At 40.7% G+C, this 25,598-nt stretch overlaps 2 protein-coding genes across 2 annotated transcripts in view; one reads left to right on the top strand and one right to left on the bottom strand.

The window, feature by feature from the left end:
* Positions 1–9,888: 9,888 nt before the first annotated feature.
* On the bottom strand, positions 9,889–12,175 carry LOC112248799 (60S ribosomal protein L37). The gene is made up of 4 exons (XM_024418118.2): positions 12,045–12,175; positions 11,450–11,585; positions 11,098–11,182; positions 9,889–9,990 (listed from the first exon to the last, which is right to left on the bottom strand). Exons 1-4 carry the CDS (start codon positions 12,045–12,047, stop codon positions 9,921–9,923), a joined length of 294 nt encoding a protein of 97 aa, XP_024273886.1. The 5' UTR covers positions 12,048–12,175; the 3' UTR covers positions 9,889–9,920.
* A 9-nt stretch (positions 12,176–12,184) lies between these two features.
* Positions 12,185–25,598, top strand: part of LOC112248798 (lipoxygenase homology domain-containing protein 1-like) — a 39,555-nt gene continuing 26,141 nt past the window's right edge. The window contains exons 1-18 of the mRNA XM_042320737.1: positions 12,185–12,483; positions 12,979–13,914; positions 14,760–14,874; positions 15,156–15,167; positions 17,872–17,952; positions 18,790–18,974; positions 19,133–19,231; positions 19,389–19,537; positions 21,942–22,065; positions 22,722–22,831; positions 22,995–23,135; positions 23,267–23,402; positions 23,787–23,947; positions 24,154–24,240; positions 24,391–24,526; positions 24,615–24,769; positions 24,951–25,111; positions 25,315–25,391. Coding sequence (XP_042176671.1) covers positions 13,629–13,914; positions 14,760–14,874; positions 15,156–15,167; positions 17,872–17,952; positions 18,790–18,974; positions 19,133–19,231; positions 19,389–19,537; positions 21,942–22,065; positions 22,722–22,831; positions 22,995–23,135; positions 23,267–23,402; positions 23,787–23,947; positions 24,154–24,240; positions 24,391–24,526; positions 24,615–24,769; positions 24,951–25,111; positions 25,315–25,391 — 2,215 coding nt within the window. The 5' untranslated portion in view covers positions 12,185–12,483; positions 12,979–13,628. The remainder of the gene's footprint in view (positions 12,484–12,978; positions 13,915–14,759; positions 14,875–15,155; positions 15,168–17,871; positions 17,953–18,789; positions 18,975–19,132; positions 19,232–19,388; positions 19,538–21,941; positions 22,066–22,721; positions 22,832–22,994; positions 23,136–23,266; positions 23,403–23,786; positions 23,948–24,153; positions 24,241–24,390; positions 24,527–24,614; positions 24,770–24,950; positions 25,112–25,314; positions 25,392–25,598) is intronic.

Here is a 25,598-nt window from a genome sequence, read left to right as displayed (position 1 = left end):
ACATACAGACACACACACACGCACGCATGCACGCGCCTGCGCACTCATACACGCACCCACATATATTGTGATGAGCATAAAGTCGACTTCCCAGGATATAATCTCACTGAGCCAGCTTCAATCATAAAACGACCAATATACATGGCTCCTATTTGACGCTGTTAAGATTGAACAAGCAATTCAGTGGCTAAAGCAAATATACAGAGAATGGGATATCAACACAGAGAGTGTGAGAGCAACCAACCTCAACATGAGAAACCTCAACAGTGGGGTGGAGAAAGAAGATCATCTGTGAAACTGTAATTTATCAAAGCATGGAGTACTTCCAAAAGGATTATGGCCTTGTTCAGTGTACTAATTGTCTTGTATTTGACCCATGTCTGATTGCACTTTTACCAAACATGTTTAAGCATCTTCCTTTCCTACGATAAAGAGCCACTAGATGCTTAATGGACAAAAATAGGCATATAGTTGACGAGCAAGTTCATAAAGTATTAGGTTTCAGGGTTAGGTTTGAGCTAGTGGCCCCACTTCCATCCGCTCTACACGTCCCTTCATTCTGCTGTATCATGGCCAGTATCGTCCCATAAGATGCAGTCCTGTGCTGTACATCAAATTACCGTAACACATAGAAATGTGAAACTGCTTTAAGTCAACGCAACTCATGTCAACATGAATTCTCTGTCCTGTGTCATCTGGGGGCTGACGCCGGCTGTTCAACATTAGGGCACCGTTCACCTACAGATGAACAGGACAACAGACCACGTCATGATTTATTATGGCAATATACATGGCAGAGATCAGAAACTGTGGGATGGTAGAGAATATAAGCCTTTAGTGACGTGCAGAAGGCCTCTTTCGCAGGTTCTGGTTCGAAAAAAACAAAGACAAAATCTAATGTCGAGAGATGAAGACCAGGCAATGGTTGAAACCTTGTCAATATTACACATTTGTCTGAGGGTAAGCTACAATGGTATTATTGATTGTAGGCGTATGAATTCTGTAAATATTGAGTATTTCACTAATTGAGGCCCTTGTTCAGTGCTACAGCCACAGCTATAAAGTGTTCACAGAGCAGGGAAGGAGAAGAAGATTTGAGCAGCTGCAGTCTAGGAATTAGTCAACATTCAGTTAAGCCTCACACAAACATCAGATTCAGAATACGAGCTTAATTAATGGGGTTCAGAACAGTATTAAACTCAGCACCTTTCCATGAAACACTTTGATCCTCATTGTTATGTAAAAGAAACCACAGTAAATAGAAAAGTCTTAGCCGCTCAAGATGATCTGCATAGATTCTGAAAATTAGGCAGATCGGATATAATTGAAACAAAAGGGGCGGCAGGTAGCCTAGTGGTTAGAGCATTGGACTTGTCACCGAAAGGTTGCAAGATTGAATCCCCGAGCTGACAAGGTAAAAAAAAATCTGTCGTTCTTCCCCTGAACAAGGCAGTGTTCCTAGGCCGCCATTGAAAAAAAAAAGAATTTGTTCTTAACTGACTTGCCTAGTAAAATAAATAAAAAACAATGTGCTAAATATTTGGCCTTAGCAAGATGGGAATGCACTTAGCTCCATACAAGAACAATATTCAGCAGTAGAGATGCACCCAAGGGAAGAGAGTGAACGTACAGTAGTACCCATTGAATGGAATATACACATTGAGGCCAACAGTGAGAATAAACAAATTAGACATGGCACTTACTCAATGTCATTTGTTTTGGCATCGCCTTACATTATGGTAAACACCTCACATTGCTAACCCAAGAAACCAAAAGGCCCCAAATGGACATTGTCTGTTAAGAATTCAAGAAAACAAAGGAATGGTAATATAAGAGGAAGGGAGTAAGACAGACATGGTAGAACCTGCTGATGAACGCCATGAATAATTGATGTGTGTGTGTGTGTTGGCTTCGAAATAACATCCATGTTCCTCCTAATGACATCATTCCCTAAGGTCAATGGAGTTGAAAGGGGAATCGGTTAAGTTCATACAAATCCATTATAATTGACACTTTTACGGCTTAGGTGTCAGACCTCTTTAACCGAAATATCATAAAGCAATGAACAATGTTAATATTACAGTTAATACATTAGACAGCACTTATTTACTATATAACTAATAACTAATTACTGACATCCACTTCCCCGTCCCAAAATTAGGGAAGTACAGTGGTTTCATACTGGTGTCGTAATTACAGAGTATACCTTTTTTTTTGTACAAAAGTTTGTCAGCTGGCCTGTAGTTCAAGACAAAGTGTAAAAGAAAATATATTGCACATACCTATGCACCACAGCAAGCGAAGAGGAGTGAGTAAGGCTGCATTTTAGACCTCCAGAAAAGTAAATCAATAGAGTCTTGTGACTAAAATACTGGAAACACACAAGCATTTCCCAGCTTCAAGCTAGTGTACCAGCCAACTCCGGTCTCCAGCGATTTTTGGAGACGCTCTCAGACTTTTACAAGAGGCTAGATATTCTGGGATGCTGCTCTACTCAGTGGTCAAATGTCATATTAACTCTTGGGGCAGTGGACTGGACCATATTTAACATATAGTACCCATGTTGAAGGTGGCGTTCCTGACTAAGATGCAGACACCTGCCAGATCTCACAACACCTGGATAGGTGTTTAACATATCAACTAACCACATTATATGATTTAGCAACCTGCCTGACTGCTGCCAGTCGATGATGTGGCACACAGCTATATTGCAGACTTTGCATTGCAAAGTCTGCAATGTAGTCAGGCAGGAACGCCACCGATATCCTGATCTTGTATATGGGAGTGCCCAGCATCCCATAATAAACCCTGGCCATGCCGAAGGCAAGCCAACACTGACCCAGTCTTCCCAAATCCTAACTGTGTGTTTGGTCCAATAACTGTTCTACTGATGGGAAACTGTATTTTTGGGGGAATCATATTCAAAATGGCTTCCCTCCATCAGGTCTGTAATTGAGTGAGTGAGATAAATGGGAAGCATAGGAACCTTACAAAAAAAGTGGATATGGGGAACTGGGTCTGGTAGAAGGTTCCCCCTGATAGACAGGATAAAACAACAACAACTAAAGCCATAAATTCAGGAGCTTCCAGACACCCTGAAATGGTTTAAGACAGGGATCATCTGGATTCAGCCGCAGGCTGATTGTTTTCTTGAGTGGATGGTCGGGAGGCCAAAACGTAATAAAAAAATAATTTGTAGACTGCAAATTGACCGCAAGATGCCTAAACAGACTAAAACATAATCATTTTAAACCTGGCTTGAATACGATCACTTCTTTCTATAATGCGTGGGAATACTTGGGTACAAATGACCTAAAGTAAAATCAATTGTAGCTGATTTCCTGGTGTTTTTAGTATTGCATGTCCAACACTCTATAAAAAAAAAAAAGTTTTTTGGCTCAGAAAACTTGGGGGCCAAATAAAACCATCCACAGGCCAAATTCGACCCACCAGTTGGAGAACCCTGATTTAAGAGTTAACATGAACTCAGACATGAAACCAAAAGACAAAATATCTCCAAATATGAAAACAGGGAATTTGAATTGAATATGTAAAAATCTAGTGTGTGTTTATTTACTCTGTGCGCTATATGCTGTCTGTGAACTTGGTACAGTAAAGTAGCAAAATGCAAATGTACTGTATTATTGTGAAATAATGATTTAATTAATTTGATCAAATGTCATCATTTGGATACAGCTCTGGCATCTCTGTCTTAGCCTGAAGCCAACTATGATGCCTTTCCACTGTTTGGGCCAAAGGTTCTAATTGTTAGTGGCATGGATCAAAACAAATGTAAGTGCTTTACCAGAGGTTGGGAATGGTTGACAAGTGCACTTACTCACGCACACACTATATCCAATGTCGCCTCTATGTGTATTTGCGAGGAGCAGGGCCTTGCAAATACGTCAAGATCTAAGGGACTGCAGATGTGATGTGAAGTCCTCCAATGTGGGCCTTGCCAAAAAGGTTATTGGCAAGAGAGAGCCTTTAAAATGAGCCCTATTAGGGTCCTCTCTCTCCTTCTCTTCCAGGATTCTGGTCACAATGAGTTTTACAGGAACTGTCATCTCCTCCAATGTGGTGGTTGCCTCTTAGATTGCATCCATCTATCCTCCTTAGTGAGTGAAACCTCACCCTTCACTCAGATAGTGAGAAATACATGATAAGGATATACATTTAATTGTAAAAGAAAGAAATAATAGAATAGTTGAATCGTATCTTATGTGAGAAGAATATAATGAACGATCTGCTTGACCTTTTTCATTGTATTATCATGGCCATTATTATGCATAATGAGGTACTTTCTCAGCAATGGACTTTGAGATTTGTCAGTTGAATAGCTGTTACAGTTCACTTCAGTTCACCCGGAACCCTCAATATATTTCCTGTTCTGGTTAAGGATCAGGAGTCTGGAGTCTGACAAGTTGCTGTCTCATTTAAGACAGGCTGAGACTTGTGGTACACACACTATTTAAAAATATATATAATTGTTTAGATCCTCTGGCCTCAGTTGTGCTATCCAGGCATTTATCATTATGATGTGAAATGAAAATAAACACATCCACAAATAAGTCAACCTGAATGTGACGAGCAAATTATGACTTCTCATGAACATGAAAAAAAGAACACCTCGCTGATTTATAACAAACCAGGGTTTGATCATCAATGATGTAAACAAAATAAGGTTTAGTCATTATGAACTTTGCACTAATAACAACCACACTTTGTGTCAGCACTTTGTGTTTCCTTATTCAACCATTTCAAAGTGCAAACATCTACACTTTGTACATTCACTTAGTGCCTTCTGAAAGTATACAGACCCCTTGACTTTTTCAACAACAAAACAATGACTCACAGCCGTATTCTGAAATGGATTAAATAAATGTTTTTCCTCATCAAGCTACACACAATACCCCATAAAGACAAAGCGAAATAAAAACAGAAATACCTTATTCACATACAGTGGCAAGAGAAAGTATGTGAACCCTTTGGAATTTCCAGGATTTCTGCATAAATTGGTCATAAAAATCACAACAATAGACAAAGACAGTCTGCTTAAACTAATAACACACAAATAATTATACATTTTCATGTCTTTATTGAACACACTGTGTAAACATTCACAGTGTAGTGTGGGAAAAGTGTGTGAACCCTTGGATTGAATAACTGGTTGACCCTCCGTTGGCAGCAATAAACTCAACCAAACATTTTCTGTAGTTACGGATCAGACCTGCAAAACAGTCAGGAGGAATTTTGGACCATTCATCTTTACAAAACTGTTTCAGTTCAGCAATGTTATTGGGATGTCTGGTGTGAACTGCTCTCTTGATGTCATGCCACAGCATCTCAATCGGGTTGAGGTCAGGACTCCAGAAGGAGTATTTTCTTCTGTTGAAGCCATTCTGTTGATTTACTTCTGTGTTTTGGGTCTTTGTCCTGTTGCATCATTCAACTTCTGTTGAGCTTCAATTGGCAGACAGAGAGCCTTACATTCCCCTGCAAAATGTCTTGATAAAAATGCCTTTTTCCATCGATGATAGCAAGCTGTCCAGGCCCTGAGGCAGCCCCAAACCATGATGCTCCCTCCACCATACTTTACAGTTGGGATGAGGTTTTGATGTTGGTGTGCTGTGCCTTTTTTTCTCTCTCCACACATAGTGTTGTGTGTTCCTTCCAAACAACTCAACTTTAGTTTAATCTGTCCACAGAATATTTTGCCAGAAGCGCTGGGGAACATCCAGGTGCTCTTTTGCAAACTTCAGACGTGCAGCAATGTTTTTGTGGGCAGCAGTGGCTTCTTCCGTGGTGTCCTCCCATGAACATCATTCTTGTTTAGTGTTTTACATATCATAGACTCATCAACAGAGATGTTAGCATGTTCCAGAGTTTTCTGTAAGTCTTTAGCTGACACTCTAGGATTCTTCTTAACCTCAATGAGCATTCTGAACTGCGCTCTTGCAGTCATCTTTGCAGGACGGCCACTCTTAGGGAGAGTAGCAACAGTGCTAAACTTTCTCCATTTATAGACAATTTGTCTTTACAAAAGTATTTTAGAAATACTTTTGTAACCCTTTCCAGTTTTATACAAGTCAACAATTCTTAATTTTAGGTCTTCTGAGATCTCTTTTATTCGAGGCATGGTTCACATCAGGCAATGCTTCTTGTGGATAGCAAACTCAAATTTTATGAGTGTTTTTTATAGGGAAGGGCAGCTCTAATAAACATCTCCAATCTTGTCACTTTGATTAGGCTCCAGGTCAGCTGACTCCTGACTCCAATTAGCTTTTGGTCATTAGTTTAGGGGTTCACATACTTTTTCCAACCTACACTGAATGTTTAAATGATATATTCAATATAGACAAGAAAAATACAATAATTTATTAGTTTAAGCACACTGTGTGTCTATTGTTGTGACAAAGATGAAGCTCAGATCAAATGTTATGATTCATTTATGCAGAAACTCAGGTAATTCCAAAGGGTGCACATACTTTTTCTTGCCACTAAGTATTCAGACCCTTTGCTATGAGACTCAAAAATAGAGTTCAGGTGCATCCTGTTTCCATTGATCATCCTTGAGATGTTTCTTCAACTTGATTGAGTCTACCTGTGGTAAATTAGATTGATTGGACATGATTTGGAAAGGCACACAACTGTCTATATAAGGTCCCACAGATGACAGTGCATGTCAGAGCAAAAAGCAAGCCATGAGGTTGAGACAGAATTGTGTCGAGGCACAGATCTGGGGGGTACCAAAAAATGTATGCAGCATTGGAGGGCCCCAAGTACACAGTGGCCTCCATTAATCTTAAATGGAAGAAGTTTGGAACCACCAAGACTCTTCCTATAGCTAGTCATCCGGCCAAACTGAGCAATCGGGGAGAAGGGCCTTGGTCAGGGAGGTGAACAAGAACCCAATGGCCACTCTGACAGAGCCCCAGAGTTCCTCTGTGGAGATGGGAGAACCTTCCAGAAGGACAACCATCTCTGGAGCACTGCACCAATCAGGCCTTTAGGTAGTGGCCAGACAGAAGCCACTCTTCAGTAAAAGGCACATGACAGCCCGCTTGCAGTTTGCCAAAAGGCACCTAAAGTCTCTCAGACCATGAGAAACAAGATTCTCTGGTCTGATGAAACCAAGATTTAACTTTTTGGCCAGAATGCCAAGCGTCACTTCTGGAGGAAACCTGGCACCATCTCTACGGTAAAGCATGGTAGTGGCACCATCATGTTGTGTGGATGTTTTTCAGTGGCAGGGACTGGGAGACTAGTCAGGATCAAGGCAAAGATGAACGGAGCAAAGTACACAGAGATTCTTGATAAAAACCTGCTCCAGAGTGCTCAGGATCTTAGACTGGGGCGAAGGTTCACCTTCCAACAGGACGATGACACTCAGCACACAGCCAAAGCAACGCAGGAGTGGCTTTGGGACAAGTCTCAATGTCCTTGAGTGGCCCAGCCGGAGCTCAGTTTTTAACCCGGTCGAACATCTCTGAAGAGACCTGAAAATAGCTGTGCAGCAACGCTCCCCATCCAACCTGACAGAGCTTGAAAGGATCTGCAGAGAAGAATGGGACAAACTCCCCAAATACAGGTGTGACAAGCTTGTAGCGTCATACCCAAGAAGACTCTAGGCTGTAATCGCTGCCAAAGGTGCTTCAAATCAAATCAAATCAAATCTTCAACAAAGTACTGAGTAAAAGGTCTGAATACTTATGTAAAGGTCATATTCCAGGTTATTTTCAATAAATTAGAAACATTTTCTAAAACCCTTTTTTTGCTTTCATCATTATGGGTTACTACTGTGTGTAGATTGAGGATTTTTATTTTAGAATAAGGCTGTAACATAAAAGGTTCTGAATACTTTCCAAATGCACTGTATATTTCCTTTCAGAACAATTCCTTTTCCAATTTGCAACAAACCTGTCCCAAAATAACAGTCTGGCTGTCAGGCATCCAAGTGGTTGGCTCATCATCTCCCTGTTGTTTTACACATACACACAAGCCATCTTCTGAAGATTTCAAATATAACTCATTGCACCGCGAGAGGAGTTTCTACTGGAATTGTGCTGGGGTATAACACTGGAGTTTAGTCCATTAGGTTCTATGAACACTCAGAACACTTGACTCAGAGTTGACCAAAATGATATCATCCATGATATAGTACATTTACAGTATCTGGATGTTAAACTAAAGGAATAGTCTAAATAAAGGAACAGCAGTTGGTTCTCAGTTTGGACACATCTGGCTGTTTGAAATGGATCCATTGGTAGGCTATATAACCCTGCTACAAAGGTACTTCAAAAGTCCAGTACCTTTTGTACCTTATTGATGCTAACAAGCCAACTCTGACTATATTGGAGTAAAATTCCTCACATTTGTACACTTAGTATCAAGTTTTTCAAAGAGCCTTGTCCTCTTGCAACACTTTCAATAAGGAAAACAAACACAGGTAAAGTTTACACAAACCATCTGTGGATAGGTTCTTCTCCTTTCCTTCTGTGACAAAATATCTCCTCTTAATTCCCGCCACTTCATCCTGTATGGACTGTGGGAGTTGCCATGGTGTTTATTTTTGTGTCTTTTTAGCGACTAGCGGCTTTGTTATGATAAAGCTCCTTCTGGATTCTAATAGAAAATAAGCATATACAGCCATGGGAATCCAATTAAATTGGGAGATCATTGACTAATGGAAAACTGGAGAAGACAGAACTTTCTCTGCAATGCAAAACACCACTCCCACCCTTCTATGGTGTGCCAGCTACTTATATTCCAATTCTACATGTTATGTCAAACATCTCCAAAACGGTGTCATGCACATGTAACAACTCTACCACATACCTTCACACTAAAACACTGTTGACATGTAGATATGAGAAGAGGCACTGAGTTTGGCTTCATATTTTATAAACGAAAGCTCGATACATTTCCTATTACATGGACTTCTAAACGTTATGTTCAGTGAATGGAAGAGGTCATACACATTGTGGCTTTGAGATGCTCTGTACACTGTACACCAGCCCTAAGGCAACCCTTTGAATGTATATTCAAACATATCAGTGATTTGTAGTTACTGTATTGAAACCAATTACTGGTTACTATAACAGTTAGTCCCATGTCATTTTCACATTTCATCCAGTAGTTTGAGTTGTGGGAAATATATGAATTTTTAGAACTGCTAAATATCTATTCAAACATGCTATTCCCCCCTCCCTCATGCCTCTTTTGTCAAATCACAATACTGTGACTAAAGAATCCTAAACCTTTTCTGCCTTATGCACTTTGACGAATAAACAAGTGAATTATTTAGGGCTCTACGCTGACCTTTTTTTTTTTACAAGGTGCACCTAAATTGAAAATTGTAGGCGCACATGAAGAAATTTACAAGCATAATGAAGAATATTTTAGATATTAAAGCTATAATTGTACATTTTTCTAGGCTCACTGGTGCTCCTGAATGAATATTCCTAGGCGCACAGCAAAATAGAGCCCTATTATTTTTCAGATCCTCAAGAAACAAACATGAAGAAATATGTCCCTCTACTGGTTGCAGGAAAACCTTCCTTCAAACAAGTTTTAGTGATAAAACTGAATCCCAACCACAGGAGGTTGGTGGCACATTTATTGGGGAGAACGGACTCGTGGTAATGGCTGGAGCAGAATCAGTGGAACGGTTTCAAATACATCAAACACATGGTTTCCAGGTGTTTTGATGCCATTCCATTTGCTTGTTCCGCCCATCATTATGAGCCGTTCTCCCCTCAGCAGCTTCCATTGATCCCAACACTTAATGGTTGCTGCTAGGGTTCTTGACAGAGTTAACGGTTCAACATTTTGATCTTCATTGTATAACCTAAAACTGACCAAAGAAGAGGATGAGAGGCCATCAAGTTGTTTTATGATGAATTTATTTCAAACTCAGCCTAGGAAGAGCTAGAGGCAGCCACTGCTGCCCTCTTAGGCTTAGGGACAGTTCCCTCACGGAATCCATTCCTGGAAAAGACCAGAGAAATTTAAATGTGTTAATGAGGAAGGAGGACAACGAATTGTAAACTACATTCATATCAGGTGGTTTCAAATGCTTTACATTGTGAGGAACATAACCCCATCCATCCATCCCCCAACATGTACCATCCATTTGGAAGATAGCACGGCAGAAGAGTATTTGGGTATTTTCCTTTCTTCTCAATTGATATAAGCCTACTCAGCATCTTAAAAATCTTCTGAATGTGTTATAAAGCAGTGTCCAACTTCAGTGTCATCCGGATCAAAATAACTTCTGAATGGGTTAACACTATGACCAATGTGATGTGTGGTATGACGGCCTTCCATTGTTACATGGCCTCCCACTTGTCTTTATCTTTCTTGTTTCTGTTAGCTTTTATGCCCTTAGTTGGGTGTATATAGCCTGTTTCAGTGTTGTCTATAAGTCTACTAGAAATGAATCTAACATCACATCTTAGAGCTGAGTATGTGATACGAGACTGGTCTTTCACTAGCAACTTACATAGCAACAATAGCTGTTTGTGCCTGGTAACATTCAAGAAAGAACAGTGAAATAAGCCTTCCAACTTGGCGATATCAAAAGTCTCCAGTGATCATGAGATGTCAACAAGCATTCAAGTCTCTCACTGCCATGGCCTTGTCAAATCATGCCAGCCTAGTCACAATTTGATTGCAGAAAAACACATGACAAGTAGTTTACCTAACAGTCACTAACTAAACAAATAAAACTAACACCACCTACCTCATGGTATATCAAATAACCCCTAATATTATCTCAACATTAACAAAACTGAGGGTTGAACCCGGCACTGAAATGTATCTGTGTAGACCACAACCAAAGCCATCAAGGCAAATCTAGCTGGTGAAATCACACCTGTTACATTATAATCAGGTGCTTCTCTGCACAGCCAAAACGTTTAACCCAGTCTCACATTCAACAGGCAAAAATGCAAGCAAACAATGGAGAAATTGAGGTACATAATAATGCCTAAAGAACAGCTCTTCTTAGAATTCCGTGGGAAACATTGCTTTCTGTCTGCATCTGATGTACAAATCCACTCTTGAAATTCATTGCAAGAAGGATGTTGGACTCACCTGAATCTGCGGTAGACGACCCTCAGGTGTCTGATACGGCCAGTTCCGGTAGTGCTGCGTCGCTTGGCCTTGGCACTCCAGTTATCTGCACGGGTAAAAATGATGAGCGTGTAAGAAACAATGAAGAACAAAACTGCAGCTTGTCTAAACCCCCGCGTGTGCGGACATCTTTAATTTCAGCTCTTTTCTTTTTGACATAACGTTATGCATCACCGAAAACTTGACATGACCTGCGGCATCCATCCATCCTCACTGATGAGTCCCCATTGGTCACAACGATGGATGAGCTGATTTATCAATAACAACTAGCTAACCACCTGCCAGACATTCAAGAACAGCATGAGCCACTCACACTTTCTCTTGCGCTTTTCGGGGTAGCCACACTTTCCGCAGGAGGACTTCTGGAGGTGGTATGCCTTGGAGCCGCACCGACGACACAAGGCGTGCGTCTTGTTGCGACGTTTACCAAATGACGACGTTCCCTTAGTCTGGGAAACATAAAACATGTATGAAAAGCAATAACAATTGGACAGTACAGTTAATTCCAAACACAGCATTACATACAACTGCATAATGTCACATATCTATGTCAGTTGGCTGGCTAACATGATGCTAGTGAAAACCAGTGAATCTTTAGGCACGGCTTTCGCTTTTTTTACACGATGAAAATAAGGACATACTAATGAATGCCGTCTTTAAAAATATACATTTTATGGGGGTCAAAAAAAATGGTTTGCTTTCATTTTGAGAATGATTGGGAAACTAGTTAAAGTTACAGTTCATTCGTCGGGTTGATAACTACTGATTATGAAACTGAACCCGTGAAATACTGGGGTCTGTGACACTTCATTGCTTTCATCTTCACAACAATAATGCAGATGATAAGGGAGAAAATGCATTAAAGCAGATGATTTGAGATTTTCAGTGTAATCTCGGTCCACCCTTACCATCTTCTTGCCGAAGTTCGCACGATAGAGACCGGAAAAAGGTTTTGTGTTGCACTAAATTCAGTCCGTACCGGTATGCTGTAGCAAAACAAGAGCTGCCAATAATGTGTTCCTTTCACTAGCACGGAACGTAACTAATTGATGTTGGTCGTTGAAATTTAAATACAAAATATTCTAATACAACATGTTTTGTATTATAATTATATTTTTATTTTGAGATAATGTTAGCCCATCATGCCAGATGCCAATTTTGCCCCGCGAGACAGGAACAGCAGCGAATACTAGCGGTCTGTTGAGGCTACTGCCAATTTTGAGTCCAGAAAATCCGACATTATAACTTTCATCTCCCTTGCTCACGTGGTTAATACTTGTTTCTCTTTATGCATATTTCTTTGGACCTTCAGCATGACTACATGAAGTTGATGGAGCGATTTAGGAGGTACTTAAAAAAACCCGTTATCCTATATAGTCACCAGGGAGTCATCATAAATGATATCCATTGACTGAAAGAATAACGTAAATGCCTTTAGTTCTGCTGTGGTATCGCATCACAGCACAAATATAAACATGCTTAATTCCATTGTTTGTAAACAAAGTCATTGTAAATACTTTATTGCCTCAAAACATTTAAAAAAAAATGGTATATCATGTATGTAAAGAACTTGCATATGCATAGCTCTGTCAATGAATTTGAGTGGTTACATTTCTCCAGCTCCATCTCTCAGCGGTTTACAAAAACAGTGGCAGGTTGTCGGATGTGTTATTGTTTGAACCACATATCTCCTCTTTGAGTTGTAGAACCCTCATCAGCTTCTAATGTAGGTTAGAATTTTCTGTCTTGTTCTCGATTTTCACAGGGGCTTTCTCAACTGATCAGTTGACAACCCAGCAGTGCTAGTAATTTTTATGAGCTCAGTGGCTGTTGCTGTTTCAGGTGGGGAACTACAGCAGGAGAGGGCTGCCCCAGCCACCTCAAGCCACCCTGCAGTCTGCTCTACCCAGGAGCCTGTACGGTTCTGGCCCCATCCTGCTGGCACCGGCTGGTCACTACGGTGACACTACAGGTCAGTTTAATCGTGTTTCACCGGTACACACTGGAATCAGTTACAGTTACAAGGTAGTAAATAAATTAAAGATGTCCCTGGAAAAAAAGAAAAAAAAACAATGCCAAGGGCAGTGGTGGAACCAAAGAGGTGGATGACGAGAGCTCAGAGGATCAGGAGCCAGAGCCCAAGACGAAGCGTAAGAGGGTCACTGGCACAGAGGATGCTGGAGCTGGCAGGGGGAAGAGGAAGAAATCAAAAGCTCCAGAAGAAGGGTACCACTCTGACACCTCTGAGCCTGATGCAAAAAGCAGCAAGAAAAAGGGGGAGAACAAAGGAAAAGTAAAGAAAAATAAGAAGAAAGCTAAGAAGGACAGCGAGGAGGAGTATGAGGTGAGAAGCAGTGAGTCTTAAGAGTACAGATGATGAAGATCACAGTGATACCATCAATAACAAGAAAAAGAGAGCAGAGAGGCTCCCTGGTGTGATTGAGGCCACCAGTAAGGGAACCAAAAAGAATAAAGACCACCAGGAGAACGACATGGGGTCAAAGGACAAAAAATCTAAAGACGACGACAAAAAATCCAAAAAGGACAAGAAAGAGGGCGAACAAACTCGCGAACAGGGGGATGAAGAAGGGGATGGCAAAAAGAAGAAGAAAAAGGCCAAGAAAGTCTCAGGGGGGGACAGTGATGAGGACACCAAAAAGGGGAAAGGCAAAAAAAAGAAGCTGGTTGAGAACTACGTGGAGATCTATGAGAATGAACTACGGAACTATGAGCCAGATACCATGGAGAACTATGAGGATGAGTACCACAAGAAGAAAGGTAGGACACATTATATTGTACATTGTACTGTGTAACTAGAATGTGGCACACAGATCAGGAACAGAAGTAGGTCACAGCATCAAACATAATGGTAATAAATGGGCACAAACAATAAATGAAAGAACATACAAAATACAGACCTCATAGTATTATTGGCTGGCTAGCTTCAAACATGATTGCCAGAAATATAATAGGTCTACTACACAGAAAATATTTGCGTCCTTAACTATTTCTCAATGCATGAGCTCCCCCCGTTATAGGTTGACTGCAATTGATTAATACAATGGCTGTATCATTGCTGGTTCCTGGTGTAATAGCTTTATTGTTGACCTTAATTTTCTGGGTAATACAACACTTAAAGTATTCACAGGTATGAGGTAGGCCTATGTCTGCATCTCAAATGTAACATGACACCTATCAATAACAATGGCTTGTTTAACTTAATGAAAAGGACCCAGCAATGTTATTAAATTTTTTGGATGTCTACCTAGAATACTTACAACTAGTTGTAGACTTTCTTTATTTTTCACTCTACAGTAGTGTTTTAGTCACTCACTCACTCACTCACTCACTCACTCACTCACTCACTCACTCACTCACTCACTCACCACTCACTCACTCACTCACCACTCACTCACTCACTCACTCACTCACTCACTCACCACTCACTCACTCACACACACACACACACACACACACACACACACACACACACACACACACACACACACACACACACACACACACACACACACACACTATATCGCATTCTCGATCTGACTGTGTTTTTTATCTGTCTGTCTGTGCCTCTAACTCTCTCTTTGCCATGTCATACACCCCTGCAGTTTATGAGGTGGTGACCATCACTGGAGATGAGAGGGGGGCGGGCACCGATGCCAACGTGTTTATCACTCTCTTCGGGGAATATGGCATCACTCCGAAGGTGCATCTGGCTAGCAAGTGAGTCCCCTTTGTGGACTGTCTTAGATATTATATACAATTTAATTTTTGAATAAATAAAAGTAGTCAATTATCAGTTTGTATTTTAATCTAATTAACATTGATGTTGTTAGCCAAACTGAGACAACATGAAAAGCTCTACAGAAATCTGAACTGTAATCTAATTAGAGCCAATCCTCTCATTACACTGACATACATTAAATTGCAAAACATATATTGATTGTTTCTGTTGGTTTGAGATTTAACATCTGTTCTTTATCCTTTTATCTCCAATATCACAGCACGGAAAAGAGGTATTTCAGTGGTAGTCTTTTACTGTTGGGTCACATTTTATCCTGTATTTTTGATTGTTGAAAATAAATAATTAGTATTTTGAGCAGAACTGTCATCTGGGGTACATAAGAAAAAAAATGTAGCTCTCTCGTACAAGGTGACTTTTATCAATATATACGGCTCTATTTATTCTCATATTTGAACATTCAAATTAGCATTAAAGTAGACATCATGAAAGACAACATATCCCTGCACGTCATCTCTAGTTGAAACCCTTGCTAAACAGGTATTGTGTCAATTTAAAACTTTAATAAGTCAGTTCATAGAATTGCCAATTTAAAGAAATGTAGCCAGTTTATTCACTACTACATTTAGCTAACATTAGATAGTTATTCCAGAGATTCTTACCTTTGCCTCAATTCGGTGGTCTCGTCTAGATCACCATGGTATTTGTAGTTCTTAATGATAGCCACATTAGCAGCTAATTCACATTTCATTTTTGGGGGGTAAATACACTACCGGTCAAAAGTTTTAGAACACCTACCCATTCAAGGGATTTTCTTTATTTGAACTATTTTATACATAGTAGAATAATAGTGAAGACATAAAAACTATGAAATAACACATATAGAATCATGTAGTAACCAAAAAAGTGTTTAACAAATGAAAATATATTTTATATTTGAGATTCTTCAAATAGTCACCCTTTGCCTTGATGACAGCTTTGCACACTCTTGGCATTCTCTCAACCAACTTCACCTGGAATCCTTTTCTAACAGTCCTGATGGAGTTCCCACATATGCTGAGCACTTGTTGGTTGCTTTTCCTTCACTCTGTGGTTAGACTCATCAAAAACACATCTCAATTTGGTAGAGGTCAGGGGTTTGTGGAGGTCATCTGATGCAGCACACCATTTCTCTCCGTCTTGGTCAAATAGCCCTTACACAGCCTGGAGGTGTGTTGAGTAATTGTCCTGTTGAAAAACAAATGATAGTCCCATTAAGCCCAAACCAGATGGGATGGCAACTCGCTGCAGAATGCTGTGGTAGCCATGCTGGTTAAGTGTGCCTTGAATTTTAAATAAATCACAGACAGTGTCACCAGAAAAGCACCCCCACACCATTACACCTCCTCCTCCATGCTTCATGGTGGGAACTACACATGCAGAGATCATCTGTTCACCCATACCGCATCTCACAAAGACACTACGTTTGGAACCAAACATCTCCAATTTGGACTCCAGACCAAATGACAGATTTCCACCTGTCTAATGTTCATTGCTTGTGTGTCTTGGCCCAAGCAAGTCTCTTTTTCTTATTGGTGTCCTTTAGTAGTGGATTATTTTCAGCAATTCGACCACACAGTCTCCTCTGAACAGTTGATGTTAAGATTGGTCTGTTACTTGAACTCTGTGAAGCATTTATTTAGGCTGCAATTTCTGAGGAAGGTAACTCTAATGAACGTATCCTCAGCAGAGGTAACTCTGGGTCTTCCATTCCAGTGGCGGTCCTCATGAGAGCCAGTTTCATCATAGAGCTTGATGGTTTTTGTGACTGCACTTGAAGAAACGTTAAAAGTTCTTGACATTTTCCGTATTGACTTCATGTCTTAAAGTAATGATGGACTGTCGTTTCTCTTTGCTTATTTGAGCTGGTCTTGTCATAATAGGGACTTGGTCTTTTACCAGATAGGGCTATCTTCTGTATACCCCCTACCTTGTCACAACACAACTGATTGGTTCAAACACATTAAGAAGGAAATAAATTCCACAAGTTAACTTTTAAGAAGGCACACCTGTTTATTGAAATGCATTCTAGATGATTACATCATTAATCTGGTTGAGAGAATGCCAAGACTGTACAATGTTGTCATCAAGGCAAAGGGTGGCTATTTGAATCTCAGATATAAAATATATTTTGATAGGTTTAACACTTTTTTGGTTACCACATGATTCCATATGTGTCATTTCATAGTTTGGATGTCTTCACTATTATTCTCCAATGTAGAAAATAGTCAAAATAAAGGAAAACCCTTGAATGAGTAGGTGTTCTAAAACTTTTGACCAGTAGTATATATTGAGAAAGGTCACCTTGTCCTAGAGAGATTTACACAGTTTTCAAAATGCCAAACCAGGGTAAGCCTACATGAAACACAGCCCTTATTTTAAGTGTTTAAGAGTTTATAAAATAAAGTAATTGTATTATTAATAAAAATAATACTATTTCTTTAAGTGTTTATAAAATAATGGTGGAAAACCTATTGTAACCCTTTCCTTATTTGACTGCTAGGTTTTATGGGTATTATGAATCATACTGTGGTATTCTATGGCTCATACTTATTGAAGAGATTTGGTTTGAACAGCAAATCATTTCTATAAAGTAAATGCAATGAAAACATAGTAAGACAAGTGTGTTTGATAATATGATTAGTGTTTCTCCTGCTTATGTTGCATTTCGTGTTTTTGTTATGTGTGAAAATTCAATATTTTGGAATATAAATGGAATTTGACCCGATTGTGTGTCTAAATTGCATTATTCTCAAAGTTTGCTTCGGGATGCTTACTTGATAACATGCCTGTTTTTGTTCAAGAATAATTGTCTACTACCTTAATTTCAGTTGAAGCATTATGCATAAGACCTTAAAATACAGCGAGGAGTTGGGAAGTTCTTTATGCATTTTCTGTGTAGTCTCATACCTTATATCCTACTTGTATTCCCATTTCAGGAGTAGAACAGCCTTTGAGAAGAACAAAACAGACGTCTTTAGGATCAAAACTCATAACGTTGGGCCTTTGAAGAAGATACGGTACGACAGCTCCTCTGCCTTTACAGAAGACTGGACATGTGTGTAGATGTAAAGTTTCCACACTATTGTAGAGCAGTGGTTCGAAATGTTAACATTTTTGTGACCCACCAAGTAGACAAAGACAATGTTTCTAGAAAAACCCTGACTTAGGTTGCAACTTAATAGAGACTTGCTATCACCCACCATTTGGGAAACTCTGCACTAGAGACCTGTAGTACTTTTGCCTTTCCTTCAGGATTTAGTATGATTTGGTACAGTATATGTAGTGTACAAATCATTAGGAACACCTTCCAAATATTGACTTGCACCCCCTTTTGCACTCAGTACGGCCTCAGTTCGTCGGGGCATGGACTTTACAAGGTGTTGAAAGCGTTCCAAATCTTTACGCCAATGCTTCCCACAGTTGGGTCAAGTTGGCTGGATGGTGGACCATTCATGATACACATGGGAAACTGTTGAGTGTGAAAAACCCAGCAGCTTTGCAATTCTTGACTCACTTAAACCGGTACACCTGGCACCTAATGCCATACCCCATTCAAAGGCACTTCAAACTTTTGTCTTGCCCATTCACCCTCTGAATGGCACACATTCACAATCCATGTCTCAATTGTCTCAAGGCTTAAAAATCTTTCTTTAACCTGTCTCCTCCCCTTCATCTACACGGATGGAAGTGGATTTAACAAGTGACATCAATAAGGGGTCAAACCTTTCGCCTTGATTCACCTGGTCAGTATATGTCATGGAAAAAGCAGGTGTTCTTAATGTTTTGTACACTCAGTGTATATGTTTAATTGGTTAATTGATTGATTGATTGATTGATTGATAATACTCCTGTAGGATAGAACATGATAACACAGGTCTGAATGCCAGCTGGTTCTTGGACAGAGTGGTGGTGACTGATATTACAAGACCTCACATGAGGTTCTACTTCACCTGTAATAACTGGCTCAGTAAGGTGGAGGGGGACAACCTGTTTGTCAGGGATCTGCTGGGCAGCCTCGACCCCATGGACTTGCCCAAATGTAGGTACCATGTCCGCCATCTTGGATTTGATTGTGTTGGATGCAGTGGAAGGTTGTGGAAGGTTCTTGGCTGAGATTTTTGCATAATATGTGTAAAACCAGTTACAATCTGATTTAGTTGTATTATGGTTAATCAAACGTGTGTTTTTCTCTGGTAGACAATAAGTATGTATTGAGCGTGTTCACAGCAGATGTTAAAGGCAGTGGAACGGATGCTGATGTCTTCATCAACATCTTTGGAGAGTTTGGTGACACCGGTGAGTTTCATTCCAGACAATAGGTCATTTTAATGGTTAGTAATGAGTGATTGAGAAACTAAAATGTGATATCTTGTAGGTTACGGATTTACAGTTTAGGATTCGGGCCCATAGTACTCAAACATGCTCTGTGTGTTACATCTGACCCTTTTCATAGGTGAGAGGCGGTTGGACAATAAGAAGGATAACTTTGAGAAAGGCACGGAGGACAAGTTCACTTTAGAAGCTCCCCACCTCGGCAAAATTAGGAAGATTACCCTGGGTCACAACAACAAAGGCTCTTCCGCTGGATGGTTTGTGGACAAGGTACAGTACAGTTTATGCTATGGCTATATGAACAGTTTTAATCTGGAGGCTCATTAGGATATAAACTCATAAAATGAAGGAACCACTGTTGCCAGCAGACCTCGGTTCAAATACTATTTCAGGTATTTTAACAACTTTTCAATACATTTCAAAACAAGTATTCAGATAACCTTTATTTGAAGAAAAAAAACAAGTAGTTGAATATTGGATTGTATTTGGAAATACACATTGAAAAAATACACTAACTCAAATACACTCCCATGCATTTAACCCAGGTAGTTTTTAATCCAATTTGGTCAACTATTTGGTTTAAAAAGATAACCATTCAAATACTCAACTGAAATACTTGTTTTGGGCTGTGTATTTGAACACACTCAAATACCAGGATCACTGGAAAAGCTAAGCCAGGGGAAAAAAGCCATATTGCAACCTATGTGTTGTGATAATTGCATTGTTTGCTCTATAACCTATTAGTTGATATGCCTTGCGACCATGATATATGCCTAAGGCCAAGACAATAAGACACAGTGGCAGAATAAATTCAACCACACCTTTGTTTTATCACAAAACCGGAGAGCAACCTCTGTCCAGTGAAGTCCACAGAGCATTTTGCACGTAACAAACAGTCACATGACCTACAGCATGGTCAAGAAAGTTAATGTTTCCAACATTTTCAGACTACTAAGAAACTATTGATTTAGAACCACGGAGAGTTATTGTAAGTCTCAAAGTTGAGAGCTCAGAGCTGCTACACTATTCCAGCACCATTTCAACTTCAACATTTCAACATCATCAAATCACCTATACTTAGTCTAATACAGTGACAACTAAAAGATACCAAAAAACAATTTAGTCCAATCAACGTAAGCTAAATATGATTTGGCTGTCCATGGTTCTGATTTGTGTATTTGTGTGTGCGTTCCTGCAAGTAGAAAAATCATGTTGACTCACCCTGCTTGTAGAGAAACGCCAATGCCATCCTCCTCTCTTTCAATTTGAAGAAACAGTCTATGACTGTCGTATAGTACATGCTTTTATTTACTACCTGGCTAAAATGCTTGCTCGCTAGCCTAACTTCCTTCCATGGGCAACGTTAGCTAGTTAACATTAACCTTCTACCTCTAGCTACATAGTGAACTTCCATCCTCTCAGTTCAGTGGCACAATTTATTTTATGGTTGTATCAGAATAACCATTATAATCATTCACAAGTATGGAGAATTAATTAAAACCACAAGTTCAAATCCCTGTCTCCATCCATGGCTAATTAAGGAAAGCGGCAATTTTAGCTAGCTAGCTGGCTAGCCACCGAAGGACAAGAACACAACGAGATGCAACAATTCAAATTGATTCTAGGAGTGAAGCCAAATCCAAACTGGCTTCCCATGACACTTTCTTTTGGTGCGCTGAGACCATACACAGTTGAGCTCACTCAGTTTAGCTCAACGCTGATTGGCTATTATATTATATTTGTTTTTATTAAGGGAGGCCAAATGCTCAATGGCTTCCCTTGCATTCAATGCTTATTTTATGAATACATCCCACTGTAAAAATACACAGAATAATTATTTTAAATAACAAATAATCAAATACATATGTATTTGAACCCATATCTGGTTGCCTGAACTGTTAAGACAATGGTTGTTTTAGACGGAGGCTGCTGAAATGCAAGATGAAGGAACAATCCATCCATATCATTCCATATCCTGCCCTATTCTATGTTTTACTGTATGTGAGCCCCTGTTGTCTCTGGAGAGGTATTTAAGACATGTGATCCTCATCTCCTCCTCTCCTCTCCTCCCCTCCCTGTCCTCTCATCTGAGACTGGTGTCCCATCACCTCCAACACATTCCAGTTACAGTGTGGAACCATGAGATGAGTTCACACACACACACACACACACACACACACACACACACACGCCAGAGGGACATCCTACCCAACCTGTAGTAAAGGGACACCAGGCCTCATTAAGGGATTATATTTCCAGTAGAGGGACAGTCTGTAGATGTGATGGTGATTGCCACACACTGACACCAAAGATCACCAAGATAGACATGAATTTATTCAGGGCTAATTCAAGAAACCATAACTTGCACCTTAAAAATGTGTTCTTTTAATGTATGGTCCTGTTTATATCCTGTATTCAGACCCATGAATGTGTCACCCAGTTGACTGCTGAAATGGAGGGTTGATGTAGGTGCTTGTTTATCCTCCTCCTTCCCAGAAGGACATTTGTCAAGTGTAAAGGTTTTGAACAGGGGTAACCAGGATGGGCTTTGAACCAGGAATCATGCAGTTAAAGACACTGTGCCAATAGGGTTAGACCCCTTGGCAGACGCGAGGGAGGCCAGGAAAGGGGCTTGAACACAAACTGTATATTGCCCCTGGTCCTGTCCCTGCAGGTGCTTCTGGATGACATGGGAAACAAGTCTCTGTATGAGTTCCCCATCAACCGCTGGTTCGCCATCGATGAGGATGATGGGAAGATTCAGAGGGACATCCTAGTTGGAGGCAGTGAGCCCACAGGTGGGGAAAGACCAGACAATACTGTATATGACCCCCGAAACAGCAAAAATACACATTACACTATTACATTACAGTTGGGGCGGCAGGGTAGCCTAGTGGTTAGAGCGTTGGACTAGTAACCGGAAGGTTGCAAGTTCAAACCCCCGAGCTGACAAGGTACATATCAGTCGTTCTGCCCCTGAACAGGCAGTTAACCCACTGTTCCTAGGCCGTCATTGAAAATAAGAATTTGTTCTTAACTGACTTGCCTAGTTAAATAAAGGTTAAATAAATATTCAGTATTTGGTTCATTAAGCAGATATTCTTATACATAGATTTACTTTAAGTAACAAGTAAGTAAAAGGGGGCTGAGCAGCAACAATGAAAAATAAAGTATCCTATGCAAATTCCTCTGGCTATAGGAGGTGCATGTAGACATTCACAGTGCAGTTGTCTCCATATTTAGTGCAGTGACATCTGCAATGATTGATTATTTCAAAAAGGAAACGAACAGTAAATGTACAATATCTCAGACCCTCCTGACATTCATTCTAGTTTCCACACTATCAATGTTTTGATTTGGTTTTCCTGTTCACTCCTCTCTGAGTGGGTGTTCTGAAGCAGAGACGTGAGTTGGCAGAGTGTCTGATTAGCTGACACGTAACTGTACCCGCCAGGTATTGTGTACCACGTCCAGGTGGTGACAGGGAAGGTCCGAGGAGCTGGCACCAACTCCAACATCCACATGCTGATGCACGGCACCAAGGGCCTGAAGAACAGCGGCAAGGTACAGGCATACATGAAGTAGCATGTCATTTTAGAAGGAATTGCATTTCCCTAGTCCAACGTGGCTACTTCCCTCCTTTTCGTCATTCATATTCATTAGAAGTCATAGGTGAAAGCAACGTGGTGTTTGTCTGTATAGTGATTGTACACGGTCTCTTCCACAGATCTTCCTGCAGGGGGGTAAGTTTGAGCGTGGTCTGACGGACATCTTTAACGTGGAGATATCTGCCCTCCTCAGCCCCCTCAGCCGAGTCACCATCGGCCACGACAATGGAGGAGTCAGCGCTGGCTGGTACTGCGAGAAGGTGCGAGTACACACATACACACGCACACACACACACTAATATAAATAAATGACTTCCTTATATGTTTAACATCCCAATCTATTTCCAGTCAACATATGACAGTGAGTCTCTTGTGCGTGTTTATGTTCCAGATAGTGGTGTTCTGCCCGTTCACAGGGATCGAGCAGACCTTCCCTTGCAGTAAATGGCTGGATGAGAGTGAAGGTGACGGACTGATAGAGAGAGAGCTCTATGAGATGGTCTCACTAAGGCAGAGGAAACAGAAGAGTAAGCCACATTACTTGGATTCTCATTGCCTCTCGGATGTAATATCTTTAATTCTCTCGCCTAGCTATTCTTAAACATTTTATCCCATTCCATGTGTAATAGATAGAAAAAAAAGCTGCTTATGGTACTTTATGTCTCTGAGAATCTGAGTAGGGTGCTCCAGGGTCGCAAATATACAGAGTTCCAATTTCCATTCTCATATCAGTGGAATGTAAACATCGTATAACTTTTGTTTCTAACATGGAAACCGTTAAAATTCTGACTCTCAAACTGAGTTTGCCAAACAAATTCTATATAATCTGTATCTGTGGTTTGAGGTGTTTTTCCAGAGTGTGTGCCTGTTGAGTTTGGAGAATACTTCTCAGTTTGTCTGGTCCTCTTCAGAGCACCCCTGGTCTCTGTGGATCTGGACGTCAGATCTCCCTGGCGCAGGAACAGACGCATCCGTTTACTTCCAGATCTATGGGGACAAGGGCAAGTCAGACGAGATGAGACTGGACAACAAAGCAGACAACTTTGAACAGGGCCAGCTGGATAAGTTCATGGTGTGTATGATGTATTCAGGATAGATGGATGGACTGACAGATGGGTGGACTAAAAAGACAGACAGACAGAATGACAGGCAGGCAGAAGGACAGACCGACAGAATGGCAGAAAGAAAGACAGACAGACAGACATACTGATTAATCGTTACTCAGATTAATTCCTGAGTAACGATGGATGTGTACTGTTCTTGTTATTCAACACACAGGTTGAGCTATCTGACTTGGGGAAGCTTACAAAATGTCGCATCTGGCATGAAAAGAGAAGTCCTTTTGCAGGGTGGCATTTGAGCAAGGTGAGCAAATGAAAACATAAAGAAAAAAAATCCACAAATAAGCTTGAGGTTCAGATTCTCTCTGTCTCACACCCTATATAATGCACTACATTTGGCAAGAGCAGATGTGATAAGAGATTTGCCCTGTTGACTCTCTTGGTGTTTCCGCAGGCATCTCTGATGAAAACTTTGACAAAGGAGAAGTTTAAGTTCCCCTGTGAGCGCTGGCTGGATACTAACGAGGATGACAACGAGTTAGTTAGAGAGCTGCCTGCCACTGGAGACCTGATTGCTGAACCCCTGCCCTGTAAGGTCACAAAGGATCATCTACTGCATTGTTTCACCCTATGCAAACATACTAGCGTTGTTAAGTGAATGCTGTTGTGTTGTTGTAGTGATAAAGTACCGTGTGACTGTGTGCACGGGGAAGTTTGGCGGCAGCGGGACGGACGCCACTGTCTTCCTCAATCTGATTGGTGACCTGGGGGACACAGGCGAACGTACGCTGGTCAACTGCAAAAACAACGTCAACAAGTTTGAGAAAGGCAACGTGAGTCCAGGAGACCCACGCTAGGCCTCTTGGAACATATCTAAGGATTGCACTATAGGCTGTTTACTCAAATGATAAATTAACAGGATTTTCCACATACCTTAGCTGTAATCGATTCACCAAGACAGTTTACATAAATGTCTTCCTCATAGATCTCTCTATCTCTCACTCTCTGATTCAGATGGATGAGTTCATTATTGAGGCGGTGTCAATCGGGCAGGTGCGGCGTGTGCGTATCGGGCACAACGGGCGGGGCGGAGGTTGTGGCTGGTACTTGGAGAAAGTGATGGTCAGGGAAGAGGGACAGGCTGAGTCTCAGGTTGTAGAGTTCCCCTGCGGCAGGTGAGACATGGAACAGGAAGTTTGTGGAACAGATGACTTAGCCAGGTATCTCCTAGGACAGGTATGGAATGTATGTAACATCTATGACCTTGGGGAAGATGATTGAATAGGTGCCAGGTGATCAGAGAATAGGGTCAGGTTGCGATAACAGCAGGTAATTTGGGTAAGAGTTAAGACGGCCATGTTTTCCTTTACCATCTCAGGTGGCTAGATCGGAATGAGGATGACGGACAGATTGTTCGGGAGTTGGTGCCATTTTCAGACGGCCAGCGTCTTTACAGTAAGTGTTTGTGGGAAAATATATTCATATTTTTGTCATTTAGCAGGCACTTTTATCCAAAGCGACTTACAATGGTGAGTGCATATACTTTTGTCTTTTTTCCCCTGTGGGAATTGAACCCACAACGCTGTTTTTGCAAGCGCCATGCTCTACTAGCTGAGCCACACGAGAGCTGTCAACTCACTGAGACGTTTGTTGAAGTTGTTG

Source organism: Oncorhynchus tshawytscha, linkage group LG04, assembly GCF_018296145.1.
Source record: "Oncorhynchus tshawytscha isolate Ot180627B linkage group LG04, Otsh_v2.0, whole genome shotgun sequence".
Classification (NCBI taxonomy): Eukaryota; Metazoa; Chordata; class Actinopteri; order Salmoniformes; family Salmonidae; genus Oncorhynchus; species Oncorhynchus tshawytscha.
Note: the sequence above shows the minus strand (reverse complement) of the source record. Positions and strands in the feature narration are given on the sequence as shown.

Coding starts and splice junctions, on each gene's coding strand:
- LOC112248799 (XM_024418118.2), bottom strand. Junction 11,183..11,449: donor CGAAAAGCGCAAGAGAAAGT/GTGAGTGGCTCA, acceptor TTACCCGTGCAG/ATAACTGGAGTGCCAAGGCC. Junction 9,991..11,097: donor GTCGTCTACCGCAGATTCAG/GTGAGTCCAACA, acceptor GGTCTTTTCCAG/GAATGGATTCCGTGAGGGAA.